Here is a 16,665-nt window from a genome sequence, read left to right as displayed (position 1 = left end):
AACCTGACAATCCAATCACCTAAAACTATATTATTCACAAAGGCTAACTTCCTTTAGCACTTTGAAGCATGCCTAGCAAAATGAACATTGGTGTGTTCTGATATTGATGAACAAAGCAGTACTTTAAATGATAAGAATTAATGAAGTTTCAGAAGTCACATTTTGCAAGTATTCAAAACGATTGAAGTGACCATACCATATTAATTCTTTTGACCTTAACAGTATTATAGAAAATAGATTAGTTAGTCACCAAATTGTACATTAATTAAACTAGTTGTTCTGTGAAGCAGAAGCAAATCAGCCATCCTCCAGTGAAGTTTTATGGAAGTGTATATATTTATACAAAAAAGCTAAAATATCCGGCTGCATGCATGCTATCTTTAAATAAAACAAATACTATCTGCTGAAATAGAGCAAATTTTGAGGTAGAAAAACTAACATTTAACCATTGTACATGCAGTATTTCGATTAAGATATGGTTTTGGACTTAACAAACACATTTAACAAACAATGTTTTATCAGAGATAACAAGGAAATCCCCTCATACTACCAGGGTATATATTTTCAAAAAGGAGAGAATCTACAGTTTATTGGTAGTATGGAAGCATCAGTTTACTCGAAGGATAAAGAGGCAGGTAGATACCGTAGTTTTGGTAGGAAACCTCAATTTTAGTATAATGATTAAAATTAATCTAAGTCAAAAATTAATACTTCTGTATGAAATTTAATGCCTCATCTGAAACTAGACGATAAAGGAAAAAAGTCAATAAACACTTAAATTTGGTTAGATCATCATTGGCTGGCTTGAGTGAGTGTATATACAATATTTAACAGCTAACCAATACTTTAACCTATCCATCAAATACCCCAGCAAAGGTATGCAATGGACACACACATATACAACAACATCAAATTTGTGATGCAATCTACCATACCAATGTAAAGATGTCCTCATGTAATATTATACTGCATGGCATTAATGTAAACAATATTTGGTAATTCATCAAGCAGTAATATGTGAGAAAATAACTTATTGTTTCTTGGCTTGGGGCTCTTTGGTTGGGTTCTGTACAAATCATCACCAACATGAAAAATTCTGACTTACAGTTATTGAGATTTTCACCAAGTTTAACTTTTTTGCTCATATGCATGCATAATGTATGATTTTGGTTTCAGTTTTTTTTCCATTGGACCAGGGAATTCAAGAATGAGATATCATACCATATTTGGCACTTTTTATACAATGGCAAAATTCCCCAAAATGTGATAATGGTTTTGTCAACTTTTGAACAAAACTGGTGTAGATCATCCCTATAAACCTTCATATCAATTTTCAAACTAATCAGACAAGCGATTTCAGAGATTTTTTTGACTAAAATAAAAAAGTGCCTTAAACAAATATGAAAATTTCACTACAATTTCAACAATTCTGATAGAGATCAACCCTATATGATCTACCATGGAGTAAGATCGTGCATGTCAAGTTTTTAGTGATCCCAGAAGCTTCTTCAGAGAATATGGTTTTTGACTAAAAATGGGAAATACTGCCCCAAAAATACAAAATTTTTAATATGACAATTTCACCACAACTTGACTCAACTCACTAAAGTCATCCCTAGAAATATGCATACAAAGTTTCAAAGCAATCAGACATGCAGATTGAAAGGAGATGATTTTTTTTTAGCTCAAAAGTTGGTAAGGCAAGGATTCTCAGAAAGTAGATTAATAAAATCATTTAAGAAGTTCTACGGTAGATACGGAGATGTTGTATCAAAATATGACCTGTCTGTTACTCAAATGATGAGTGACAGCATACCAAATTTGACTCACAAAAGTAATTTGGTGAAATCACCAAATAACAATGGATTTGTCGCTTTGGGTCAATCTTGACGGGTACGGCTAGCTGGCAGGGTACGCTTACCCATTGCGGACACCTGGTACCACCACTAATTTGCGGTTCAAGATGACCCCATTGCCTTTGTCATTTTCAATATGTTCCTTGGACTTGGTAAATTTCTTTGTTACCTTGAATGATAACGATTATTGGACCTGATTGATGTCTATTTTTAACAATAATGATAAAAATTGCTCCAAAATACAAATTTTGAAATTTCACTACAATTTGATCAATCTTGCAGAGATCACACCTAGGATTATGCATATTAAGCTTCAAAACACGTTTTCAAGTGATTTCAGAGATTTTTGACCAAAACACCAAAGAAATTGCCCCACAATGCAACTATGAAAATTTCACCACAATTTGAATAAATCTTAATAGTTACAATCAGCTAAGGAATTTTAACTACTTGCCTTAGTATCAACCGGTCTGAGATTACAACCCAGGGTTACAGAACTTTTAACAATTTGCAGGACTTTCCCTAATGATTTTGCCCCATATTTTTGACACTACCATATTATTTATTTGAACAAATTCAAATCTCTAATCCTTGGTGCACCTGTACACCAAATACTAAGATGGTACCGGTAGGACCGCTGCAGTTTCTGAGTTTTTGATGTGGGCATACATACATATACATATATACATTGATGTGGACATATACATACATATTTACATACATATATACGCACGCACGCACACCACCAACTTGCCACATAACTCAGGCTGTCTTTGATATATACCGTTACACCATATGTGGGCTAAAAAGCACACAAGGCATTAAACATTATGCGAGTGAACTTCATTGAAATGTCGACGTACATTACACTAAAACCTGAGTATTCCTGAAATACATACCCCAATGATACACGAATAAGATTCAATATGATCGACAGCTGCTGCCTCAGTACTGCAGGGTATGTTCTTTTGTTGAAAAGACTGAATGTTTTTAAAGTTTGAAGCCAGAATAAAAATATTGAAACGACAGTATAGCTAATCATGGCAAGAGGTATAGCAAACAATGGAATTGGACTTTTCCATGGTGGTGAAAGGGTGGTTAACTTTACAACTTTCTAAATTTTACTGATGATTATAGGTGGTCAAAGTCAAATTTTTGAAGTGCATGAGAGTTATAATGTTTGTTAGCAGTGTATTGATATCCTATAGCCAATATGCCCACCACAACTCAAACATTCAAGTACCTATAGTGATTTACACATAGAGATCATGGCACTCAAGTTCCAACTTGAGAAGTTTCTGCACTTGATAAAATTGAATCAACGTCAACACAACGTAAAATTTTCAGTAATACAGATTGAGGGCACAAATTTGACAAAGAACACAGTTACGTATTATATACAGCAAACATGTCTTCCTCAATTTTACAAAATGGCTGATTTCCTAAATGTCAAATGAGACACTCACTACTTACCAAATGGTTGTCACATATACATGTAAATCTGCTATGATCTACAATCACTCTGTAGACTTCAACTTGGTTGTGGGAAGACAAAAACTGATACTGACACAAATGCATTGAGGAGCCGAGGTTTATACGGTATGTCAGTGCTGCTACAATGGCTACAAGAATGCAACAAACAATGTCTGTATCACATGACATGGAACTTGGCCAAAGGTCGATCAGGACCATTTAACCTAGAACCACACTTAACATAGGGTTTGAGTCTACAATGTGTGAAAAAAAAATAATCGCAATCATACCAACCAATTTAGCATTATTACTGATTAAGTAAATACTCTCTTAATTTCAGAGATCAGCCTGGGCCTCCTTTACTATCAAAAGTATAAATGTATAGGAATTCAGGAAAAAAACAAAATGTTTTTAATGCAAAGTGTAGTAAAGCTTTCAGACTTATGCATGGGCTCAAACAAAGTTTATACCTACTAGATATGTTGCCATGCCCATAGCAACTGCGCAGTGCAACATGATTTATTCTCCTTTGCTGAGATCAGACAGTCTTGCGGCGCTGAAGATATGGTATAAATGCCTGGCCTGGCTAAAGCTATGCTGTTGGATGTTGGCAAACTTACACTTTTCTGGAGTGTGTTTTCATTTTATTAAGGGCACTCATGCTGATCTATACATGTATTGTGGGTCCTTTAATGTTATGCACTCGTGTATTGGTACATACCTCAACAAAGAGGTGTATAACAACTTTTATAAAATTATTTTAATCACACCATGTGTTAATAATTATTGTATGTATAATACCCAATTATTGTATGTATAATATTAACGAACAAAAAAAGCCTGTTCAAATATATGAAGAATATGCTAGCATGTCAGTAATGCAATAACCTAAAAATTCTGCAAACTATCATCGATATTGAGAATAGCACTGCATTTCTTTATATGATCTCAAGAATGGAGAACTCATAATCATTGCTGCTTTTAGAATTGACAAACTCTAACCACTTGGGCTCAGCATTTTGACTCGTGACTGATCTACTAGATGATCTCTAGCAATGTTGATCATGATGTTGAACTTTCAACCTGTGATTGTTACCTCTGAAAAATATCCCTTTGATGGTGATAGTAAATTGTCTTGGGTCATCGTCGACATTTGTAATGTTGTTGATAGGCACTGATTGTCTGGCTTTACAGTCAGCTAGCCAACACAAAGTGTCAGAGCAGCGTTGTAGCGTGTGTGAAAGATAATGGATTCATGTAAGTGCATGAAAGCCAAGAATTCATAAAAATTATAGTGTCAACATAGACTTGGTTCAAGTTGGTGAATATTTAAAAATAAAATCATTTGCAGTACGGTACTTCCTCTTGTCTCTCCTATTATATACATACCTATTTGACATTTGGTAGCCCAGATCAGGTTTATAGCGATTAAAAGAGTTCCCTTTGAGTTTGCACAGTCATGAGTTAATACAGTACTAACTGTAGTTTCTGCCAACTCGCAGACTCAATTCACGGCACTCACACGTTTCATATGAAAACAGAATGCGAGATCATCGCGCTCACCCCACTAGAACATTCACAAATCACAGACTTGAAGCAATTGAAACTATATTCATATCAACTACCAGTATTTCGTATCAGCTGTGCTTTTTTTTTTATACTGGTATTTTAATACCACATATTTCCCTACCATGCTTCATTTACCTCCAACTTTTGCAGTGAAGGAATTGGAAAATTAGTTCTGAACAGCTGATTTTAATAGTAGTCCAGGTCCAATATATAAATAATCCACCAATCATTGTAGTCCAGTACCAAATATTGTGACATAATACTGTATGGATAACGGGTCTCCTGGTATGTATGTGATAATAATAGTCACTTATTCATGTAAAATATTTTGTTTTCTAGAATATTGTTTAAATAATTACTAAGTGATGAATTAATTGATGTGCAGTCTGCTCTTGCTTAGAAACTCGGGTACAAATGAATCTCACACAAATGTCCTGTTGAAGAAAAATATTTGTCAAAGCTGATAAATACAGATGTATCTGAAAGTAACAAACAGATATTGACATTATCAATGCACACACTGAAATGTACAATATTGAGTGTTCATTGAGAAGTCTTGATAATGTGTTGTTAATTGTCCTTTATAATAATAGTGATGGAGATATAGAGTGGAGTATCTTTCTGAAAACTTTAAGGGTTTACTTTTGAAGTCAATCCAGATACACATCCCTAATTAGAAAGGCTTGTTACATGTCCAAATTTGTAATAAGCTGAAATACTAAATGACTTTCAAAAATGTTATATTTTAGTCTGTTTCACAGCTGATATATCCTAGTGTGAGAGACATTTGTAGCAATTCTCATCACAATCTATGAATCCATTGTCAATATATATCAGTTTATTTCTACAATCATTAATTATGCAATTGAGCTTAAAAGATTCATGCCAGCCCCACCAAAAACTAATCAGTTCTTGCAATTTGTAAACCAAATCTATGTACCATACATGTATTTGATTTTTATCAGATGAGCTGTTCTTGAGATAAAGCACCAACAGCCAGATGTAAGACAGACATCACTTTGACATTAGCTAACACGCGTTAACGTGTGAGCTAAAACTGAACACAGTCATTTAAATCTCCTAAAGTGATAAATTCCATGCTTCTTTTATTTTTGTTTTTACATGGAAAGCATACAGTTCATATTCTGAACATTACTATTTGCTATCACAGGTGTTTGTTTCTTTTAATTTACTCAAGTTTACAATATTTACTCCTCTGAAGTATACATTAACCAGGATCTACAAAACTTGTAAAACCTAATTTTTCCAAACACTTTCATTTCAAAGTGAGACTAAAAATGAAACAATTACTGCAAATTTTGAAACTGTTGAAGCAGTTCTACTGTATTGTCATACAGTAAAAACTGTAGATTTTAAAACATTTATGTTGAACTACGGTAAATGGGTCACTTCACCCTCTCACGATGTGAATTGCAATTATAATGGCTCTACTGTATCTAATACACTGTTAAAGTTTAGTTTTGTCATTGCTGGTCTGTTTGATAACACCTAAACCTTGCCAAACTTGGATGACAGAAGGTCACAAGATGACTTCACAATTATCCTCTGCTGGTTGACAGTTTTACACGGTATATGAAACATCAACCACCTGTAAGCAGCCATTGTTGCTCACTGAATAAATATCAAAGGTAACCACATAACAAATCTTAAATACAGGTATTTACTGTCCTTACACTAAAAAGGAACGCAAAGAATGAGGCAATCTATACATTCTAAACTTAAACTTAACTTCACTTGACAAAACACATTGGAATTACAACTTCAACTATACGACTACTAATGTGGAATCTGTAAATTGTGCTTCATAGTTAAGTGCTTTGTTTGTTTGTTTGAGGTTGTGTATGTTGCTTAGAAAACAAGTATTTTAAAAATGTTGAAATCTACTTTCTGATTGACCTTGGTACATTCAAAGGCTTAACCCTTTCACCCCCAGTTCCCTGTATACAGGTCCAGCTTTACCATAGAAAACAATGATTTGGGACAAACCACGGTGGTGAAAGGCTAAAAAGCAAAAAATTATGTACATGATGAAAAAATATCTCCTTACACTGTTTTTATAACTTCATTTCAAAATTTGCCGTGTGCTAAACCATTCACAAAATATTGGATACAGAATAGTGATCAGAAATAATTTCTGTCATCATCAACTTCGTTTGTCTATGCTTATTTAGAATTCAAGCAGGCTGCCTTCAACCATATGTGAACAAGCCTTCAACCCTGTTACCCCTGTCTGCCTGTAAAGAAGTCCATCTCTGATATAGCAAGCAATGGAATTGGACTTTTCCATGGTGGTGAAAGGGTGGTTAACTTTATAACTTTCTAAATTTTTCTGATGATTATCCTAGAACACGAATAACATAGAACACGAATAAAAGTTAGTCAGCATCATGAAGAAGGTAAAGACACTGTCTTTCATTCAACGTCATCTTACTTGGTGTCACGTCCTGTGTCAAGTACAAGTCCATATCTTTTACGGAAGCTGTAAATATACTGTGAAGTGTTTGTTGTTTTATTTGCAAATTTATGCAAAAACTTCCAAAAGCTTCAGTCATATTTATGACTTCAGAACAGCAGTAAGAAATTGAAGAACAATGTCTGTGATTGTTCAGATCTGATTGATAAAAAATATCAAATTCATTACACTCATGGTGAGTATAACATTTGTCCACACATGAGGAAATTTTCCAACATCCCTGACTCATACTCTACCATACTAGCTGACCGTATTCAGACTTATGAGTGGCAAAGCACTCACACTTATTTTCAGAAAATTTTTCATACAAATGAAACATTTCTGCAAGCCATATCAGCTCAAACTCAAGTCCACAAACTGTCCATTAGATTTTAATCCTTCACACCATGTTTTCCTCCATGACATGTTCATCTCTAGGTTTATGTCGCATTCCTTTAATTCTAGTATGCAGTGTTAGCAACGATGGCACTGGTTGATTTTCAAGATCAGTTCCATTCAAGGATTGTGGTGATTGAGGAGGACTCTCTGCTTTTCCATTCTTCTTCTCTTTACCATCACCTTTCTTCTGCTGCTGACGTAAAGTTCTTCTTTTCTAAAAATAAAAAGACCACTCATACGGTGTTGGAATGTTGAGTACATTTCATTAGAATACAATGTGTAACTATATATTTATCAAAATTATATTGAATGAGGTCTGGACTTTGACACCTTTTCCACTGATATCGTCTACTATTGTACATACATGTGCTATGTTGATAAGGTGATTTATCTCAGTATTTCAACCACGGTATCTGACATTGTGCTGTTGGCAAGGTGGTTTGTCATGATTGTAGTCAAAACATATTTAGTACAACATCAAGGGCACAGCTGCAAATAAGAGACACTGGCATAATTTTTTTTTAATTTTCAAGTTAAATGTATTTTTTTACAAACATTGCATATATATATAATCTCTTAGTTTTCAAACATAGTTAAAGGTTTATCTAGTATGACCTCATTCGGGTGAGTTCAATTTTCACAGTTTCAGTGTTGGACAAATTTAATTAGAATTCAATGTGTAAGTCTATTTATCAAGATCAGTTAAGCTCTAGACTTTGGTCCCTTTTCTAATGAAAACGCCTACTATTGTAAACATGCATGCTGTGTAAATAAGGTGACTAATCTCAGTATTTCAACCATGTTGTGTAACATAATTCTGTTGGCAAGCACTGCTTTCTCACAATTACATTCAAAATATATCCACAACGTATTAAATATTAATAACCCAGCAAACACATTGTATAAACATGTTTGCAGGATAAACAATTAAACAGCTGGAATTTTCATTTTCTACTAAAAGTCCCATTTTTTTCAAGTCAAATTCACTAAGGCACTTTATCAAATTATTTCATCAGTACATTTTACAATAACTGTCTAGGAAATATATATCAATCTTTATTTCAAAGTCACTGACAATGACAAAATCCAAATGGTGTTCAATATGCTGAATATAAATGATGAGTCACCAGGATTCCAGAGAGTCAAATAACCAACATCAAAGAACAATCTTCTTAGTGAAATTTTGTTGTACAACAATATCATACACACAAAGAAGCTGTTTCTTTCAGACTGATCTGATACTCATTTTTTCATACTTAGAATTATTGTAGACTTGATATTACAACAACTCAATGTTGTTGTTCCCAAGGCTCCATGTAAAGGGCGCCCTCAACGGTAGCACTTGTATTTGCAAACTGTGGATGTAAGGTATGATGCTGTGTTCTTATTATCAAAATCTCTTTATCGGAGTACAATATGTTAATCTCTATGAAATGTGATTATGATATGTGAATTTATCAGCAAAAAAGAGATAGAAAAAGAGAAAAGTTTGTTACGGTCTCATGCATCAATTATTCAACTGTATGGAAATCACTGATGTATGTATGTGATAAAAAGTTTATCACTTCTCAATATTTTTTAATTTCTATGACTGCCATCAGTGGTTTTGAGAGAATGCAAACAGACGGGAAGTACAACATGAAAAAATCCACAAGGCAGTCATACACAAGACATTTTCTCACAGTGGTCTTTTCATCATATTACTAACCTCCACATTTCCTCTCCATTTTTCAGCAGCAGCCTTGGCTAGCTTAATCTGCTTCTCTTTCATATCTTGATGTCTTTTGTAGAAAATTTCAATGTACACTAGGAAGACTCCAGCAAAGATTCCACCAGCAACAAGGATAAACACACCTGATGGAACACAAGAGAAACTTTGACAGGTTGATTTGTAGTGCTTATACAACACTCTTTTTCACCATCAGAGAAATGATGTGCCAGTAAATATTGCCAAGGTTCACAGACAATTGCCTCAGTGGAAATGACTTTTGCATATTAAGTACTTCAATAATCTGAGCACTTCATATAAGGCAGAATAATCAGTTGAATCACGATTCCTCCAAAAAACTACGGTCCCTCCACAAATGGGACCGTGGTTTTGTGGAGGGACTGTGTTTGAACTAATAAAGTTGAACTATATACAACACGCCCTCTATGGCAGGTACAATAGCATCCTTCGGTTTTTACATGGTCTTAATTCTTTGGAATTGGACCGCATTTAAAAGTTGATGGTAGATTGTGTGGCATTTAAAAATGCATATTTAAAATTCAGAAGTTTTTTTGAAATATTTTTAAAATCAGATTAACTTATTATTTTCACATTTATTGTCATCTTTTCCAGGTAATGCAGAGTAACTGTTGTCATTTCATTTAGTAGGACTTTTTAGTATACTTTTTATTTCACATTAGAATGTTTAAATGTATACAACTTCAATCTCACACAGCAACACAATTAACTGTCTCACCTGCCATGTTTTTCAATCCCAGTGTTGCCGGCTGATTATCCTTGACATCACAGTGTTGAAATGTAATCCACTCGGAATCCAGCCTCTCCATGATTCCACTCTCATGGAAATGTAGAATATTGAGGGATATCTTCTGGGCAAGTGGACTACCTTTCTTTGCTCCGATACCAAATCCAGATCGGCTGAACAACTCTCCAACAGTAACCAGATTACAATCTCTGGCTGCTTCATAGTCCAGTACTGCTGAATCCCAGATGAATGCATCTAATTGTCTGAACAGAAAAGACATGAAAAACCATCTGATATTTAAAAGACATGGATAAAAAATTGAACCTGTCTTTTACTTTCTTATCAATGTTTTGTCATTGCCATGTCAGAGTTTCACAAGTTTGCTGGTTGGACAAAACAGACTATATAGTTGCAAGTTGTATGTCAAGATTTCATGTAATCATCAATAGGATTATTTTTTATTCAAAATGGGACATGGTGACAAAAAATAAATATATCCAAATGTCTTTATGTCTTAGTCTGAAAACATTTTTAGAGCAACTTGAGATATATCTTGTTGGATAATTTTTTTAGAGAAGTTTGCATTTTGATGGCCCCTAGATTTTTTATAGGGTAAAACAGTTATCACAGCAATTCTTGGATAGTGGGCATGTAGTTTGGTTCATGTGGACTCCCCACAAAACTACACATCAGAGCAATAACATGGCTGTAGAGTGTGTGTAACCAAAATCAAACACCATGAAGAATTGTCAGATACTAGGGTTTGCATCCAAAAAACAACCCTTTCATCAACTTTACTAAATTTGCCTTAAAATTCAAAGTTGAATTCCAAATGTTTGTATCAAAATGAAATGTAGATATGACTAATATTAACCCCAGATAACACAAAGTTTAATCTATCATATTTTAAACATACTAACCCATTCCTGAGAGCAGTGATAGCTGCACTAGCATTGTCGTAATTTTTGGACTGCATAAACATGTACATGGAAGACAATTCCACCTGACGACGGAAATACTGTTCCACTGAACTGCCTTTGACTGTAGCATACATGAAATCATCTGATGGATTCCTCAACTGAAAACAAAGGAAAGCAAAACAGAAATAGAAGTTGTCTCATTATCCATTTGTCAAAATGTGTAAAAATATGAAAATCTGAAAAATCTTGAAAAGTTCATATCCTGTTTGTCTATCACATTCCAAAAAAGTTCTATTGCACAGAAAGTATGATTGAACTGACATCGGTACTGAAACATTCAGCTATAGAGGGCGCACTTTTTAGTAGCATTGTTTTAAAATATTTGCAATATGTATATACTGAGTCCTGAGCTGAAAGTAGTCATAAAATTATGGTAAAGCTTTCTTACTCCTTTATCTAAACATGGACATTTTATTCCAAATCATTTTCATAACTCTTACTACTCTAATTTTACAGTTTTTTATCATTTGCTTTGCTTATAAAGTTTTCTAGATATGGTTGATATAATTTCACTATCAAGATTTTCACTTTGTGAATAAATATGATTTCATAACTGAACACTTTTGCACTAAAATAAATTTCTGAGAAAAACAGGACACCTATAATTTACCACAGCATACAGATTTGTATGTTCCTAGTGTTGTATGATGAGAAACTGTGAAAAAACAAGGACACATTAAAACCCACACACTGAATTCCGTCTCTATCCACACATACACACTGGAATGTGATTTCACATACTGAATGAACTGTAGCAGTGCATGATACTGTCTGATACAGATAATATTCTATTCTGCAGTTAAAGGGGAAGTTCACCAAGGATGATTTTTACATATGTGGTAGCTCTGTGGTCATTTACCCAGGAAAAACTATTTTCACAATTTATAACTCACAAGATTTTTTACAAAAACGATAAAAATAGTACAGGAAGTTGCCCATGTAATTTGAATCATGGGAAAAAAGCTCCAAGCTTGGAGCTTGCATAATGTGATATGGAAGGGACCATCTCCAGACAGGTATGGCCCCCATATTGGCCACTCACAGTAACACAGTAGTAAACAGCGACACAAAATCTGACAATGGACAGTTTATTATAAGTGAATCATCGTTTATGCAAGGATACTCAGTATAAACAAAAGTTATGTAAATACGCACAGCCTGGTTTAAGCATGAGTGAGTTGACAATGCCATACCCATGGGAAAATGGTCCCTTCCATATCACATGATGCAAGCTCCAAGCTTGGCGCTTTTTCCCATGATTCAAATTACATAGGCAACTTCCTGTACTATTTCTTTCGGTTTTTGTAAAAAATCTTGCGAGTTATAAATGGCGAAAATAGCTTTTCCGGGGTAAGTGACCACAAAGCTAGCACATATGTAAAAATCATCCTTGGTGAACTTCCCCTTTAAGAAATCTTCACCATTCAGATACTTACTCTAGGGTCATTGATGCCAGTGATACTGGCTTCAGGTCTGTCTAACACCAAGAATGCAGCTAGGTTAGCTGTATAGGACGCCACCATGATCATAGCAAACCCTGCCCACACCATTCCTAGTACACGGGCACTGAAACTTCTTGGCGTTCCTTATGGAAAATGAAAGTCAGATTTCATTAGAAAAGAGACATCAAGTATGCTACAGATTATGAATATTGATGAGGTATTGCTGGGAGATTGTTTACAGCAGTGGTGTAAAGTTTTAAAAAACACTTAAAACTTATTAAATATTGATTAAGTTGTTCTTGCACCAATTGCTTTTTGTAGGCAACAAAATTTATGTAGGAGTAAATTACTGTACATGTACATCCTCAGGATTATAACAAGCAGAATTTGCATACTGTACATTGCTGGTAGATTTAATAACAACTTAACGACTCTGCAATATTTGCAAGCTTGTTGACTTTCAATAAACACTTAATTTTAATAAAACAAACAAGATAGTATGTAATATTGTTGTGTTCCTGTGGCATTACATATTGCTAAAACATTACAAAAAATGGAAGATTTTATAAGGATGGCAGCACAATTTTAATGGCAAATGAAAAAATATTGGTATTTTATAAAGCTCACGTACAGGTAATTTTTATCCTTGATGTTTTTTATCTCCATTAACAAAACCTTTTTTCTTGCACTTTGATGACAGTCTTGAAAATTTGATAGATGTATAATTACATCAATGTATAGTTAAAAACTTTCACTCCTTTGACACATTCAAATTTGTCTTATCACAGCCATACTTACCTTCTCCAATACCACTGTTAAAGAGAACACCCCATGAAAACCACATTGCACTTGACAAATTAAGCGCATCTTCTTCTTCTCCGCTCTCATTGGCTAGTTTAAATCGTCCAAATGGACTGAATCTATCCAGCAGATAGAGGATCAAGGCCACTACATGGACTGACAGACCAACTAGAAGCCATAATGCAATTTCAAACGGCTGTAGGAAGGAAGTTAAGCTGCTTCCAGAATCCTCCTGTCAGAGACAAAAGTGAAAATTGTCCATCTTTTTAAAAAAATGTAACCATAAATTTACTGGTGCAGTCAGTATGAATAGAGTTACATTTTATTAAGCTGTATGATTTACTTTCTCGTGTTTACTGTTATTTTTTTATTATTGTCTGTTTTTAATTTGCAAGCTGCATCATGTACTGACACCTTCAAGCAGACACTGCATACTATATTATTTCTATATCAAAATATTTCTTGGTGAATATCATCACTCGTCCACAAAGTCAACCAATACTAATTTTCAAAGTCAACGACACTCATTTTCAAAACAATCTCTAAACTTGAAAACAGCTTGTTGTCTGCAACTTTGCTTTCAAATGAAGCACAGAGCTCTCATTTGTTACCTATAATGATCAATTGATGTATAGCTAGGAATCCTTGGGTCAGATTCAGACTTGCAAATCAGATAGATGGCGATAAAGGTGTCACCTCATAAAGCGTCCTTGTAGAGTTGTAAAATTATGAAATACTAAAAAAATGAAATTTCTGGAATTCATACAATTTTATATCTTAAGCACATTTCAGATTTTTGTTGATAAATAACATTTCCATAAAATAAATTAAGAGATCTAGAAAATGTATAGAATTTTTTATTTTAATTTTGATGACAAATTACTCTAAACATAAATTCTTAAAATATCACAAAAACTGGGTCAAATGCTGGAATATGGTCTCATATTTGCATGCAAGAATACAGAATTGTATGACATGGTGGATAAAAGGCCTCACATATTTATATACGAATCAGGGAGAATTATTTTTATACTTGCACAGAAAACTGGGTCAAAATGGCTGAAATTAGCAACCTGTAGGTAATGCTGGATGAACTATTTAATGAAGGCAGGTCACACTGTGAACAAACTGTATGACAGAATACACTCATGATGCATTTATTATTCCTACTTCGATAAAATTGTGTCAAATCCGATTTAAAACAATAAAATACTGAATGTAACAGCTACATCTCAAACCATGTGTGAATAGAAGTAACCAAATAAGATAATGACAGATATTGATTAGTTTCAATTATTACAGGTTTCTTCATGGTTAACCGTGATACATTGGAAGCACTGTTTACTGGAATTTTGTATTGCTATTGATATGCAACCTTGAAACTGAATGTGAAAATGTTAAGGCAAGGATAGATTCTAAAGTGAACTCCAAGTCCCTGTGACTCAGAGTTGTATTTTTTACACAAATATCCATACATGTAATTATTATCCATCCCTTTGTATGTATTTGTTACACAAATATCCATAATTATTCCAGATTAAATATTTCAGATTTAAACCTTGTGATTATCATGAATTATTAATACCATTATTCTGACAATGAATGTACATGTACCTGTTACAAAAACATTTTTAGCTCCGCTGTCAGCGATGCCTAGCTTATCAAATAGGCTGATTTGTCATTGTTATCTGTCTGTCGTCCGTCAACAATTGCCTAAGTTCTCCTGTAAAACTACAAGTCTGATTGCTTTGAAATTTGATAAGCAGTTTACTTAGGGTGACCTCAGTAAAGTTTCTTTGATTCGATGTAAAATTTGCATATTTGTATGTTTTACTGTTTTTGGTCAAAAAATCTTCATCATCTGAAACCGCATGTCCGATTGCTTTGAAATTTCATATGCAGTTTACTTTGGGTGACCTCAGTTAAATGTGTTTAAGTGGTGGTGAATTTGGTCATATTGATTAAGATATCTAAATAGTGGTGAATTTGGTCATTTTGATCAAGATATCTAAATAGTGGTGAATTTGGTCATATTGATCAAGATATCTAAATAGTGGTGAATTTGGTCATTTTGATCAAGATATCTTTAAAAATCTTCTTCAAAATTAGAGGTCAGATAGCTTTGATATTTGGGATAAAGGTTCCTAAGGTTTATCTATTTCATATTTGTTCAAATTGTGCAGAAATATGCTAATTTGTTATTTTTCAGGCAATTTTTGTCATTTTTTGTCAAAAATTTATTTCACCATAACCATTCATCTGACAGCTTTGATATTTGGTAAATAGGTTCATAGGGATGATCAAAATGTTATATATTCAAATTATGATGAAATCTACCGGTATATTTTACTGTGTATTTTTTGGGCAATTTTTGGTTAAAAGATTTGTTTCTCAAAATTACTCATCTGATAGCATTGATAGTTAGTTATATTGGTTCCTACAGATGAATTAAATGTTTTTGAAATAATGATGAAATCTGCAATATATTTTATTTTAGGGCAATTTTTTGCCATTTTTGGTCAAAAAATTTGTTTCTCAAAAATGTTTGTCTGATAGCTTGATATTTGGTATACAGGTTCCTAGGGGTTATCTTATTTATGATTATTGAAATAATGATGATATCTACAATTATGTATTTTTGTATAATTTTTGCCATTTTTTGTCAAAAAATGTGTTTCTCAAAGGCTGCTCATCTGATAGCTTTGATATTTGGTATACAGATTTCAACGGGTTATTTATATAATATGATGTATTGAAATTACGATGAAATCTGCAATTTTGGATATTTTGACAGTTTTTGCCATTTTTGGTCAAAGTTTTTTCTCAAAATACTACCATCTGATAGCTTTGGTGGACATATTCTTGAGGATGATCTTCATGTGATCTGTTCAAATTATGATGAAATCTTCAATTGTGTACTTTTGCCATTTTTTGTCAGACCGCTGAAATGAGCTATCAAAGATTTCCACCCTCTTCATCAACACATGTCTCACAAATAGTTATTCTGTACATAACACAACAGAGCTGTATCTGCTGCTAAGTTTCTCGTTCACACCCTTATCAGTCAGAAATTCAAAAAAGATGAAAAGAGTGAACAGACTCTGATTTGATATCAATTCTTTTGACTTGAAGACTATCCATTCGAATATAACATAATCTCAACATTGTGAAAAGCATTTTCCTGTAACAAGAAATGCA

The 16,665-nt window shown here is 33.6% G+C and overlaps 1 protein-coding gene across 2 annotated transcripts in view; it reads right to left on the bottom strand.

Moving 5' to 3' along the window:
* Nucleotides 1–5,987: 5,987 nt before the first annotated feature.
* LOC139141840 (glutamate receptor ionotropic, NMDA 1-like) overlaps nt 5,988–16,665 on the bottom strand; it is a 45,661-nt gene continuing 34,983 nt past the window's right edge. For both annotated transcript variants that reach the window (XM_070711534.1, XM_070711544.1), the window contains 7 exons: nt 13,465–13,699; nt 12,661–12,809; nt 11,165–11,322; nt 10,236–10,507; nt 9,479–9,624; nt 6,930–7,984; nt 5,988–6,839 (listed from right to left, as the gene is read on the bottom strand). In XM_070711534.1, the coding sequence (XP_070567635.1) occupies nt 7,772–7,984; nt 9,479–9,624; nt 10,236–10,507; nt 11,165–11,322; nt 12,661–12,809; nt 13,465–13,699 (1,173 nt within the window). In that variant the 3' untranslated portion in view covers nt 5,988–6,839; nt 6,930–7,771. The remainder of the gene's footprint in view (nt 6,840–6,929; nt 7,985–9,478; nt 9,625–10,235; nt 10,508–11,164; nt 11,323–12,660; nt 12,810–13,464; nt 13,700–16,665) is intronic.

Source organism: Ptychodera flava, chromosome 1, assembly GCF_041260155.1.
Source record: "Ptychodera flava strain L36383 chromosome 1, AS_Pfla_20210202, whole genome shotgun sequence".
NCBI classification, from domain to species: Eukaryota; Metazoa; Hemichordata; class Enteropneusta; family Ptychoderidae; genus Ptychodera; species Ptychodera flava.
The sequence above is the reverse complement of the archived record's forward strand: the minus strand, read 5'-3'. Positions and strand labels throughout refer to the sequence as shown.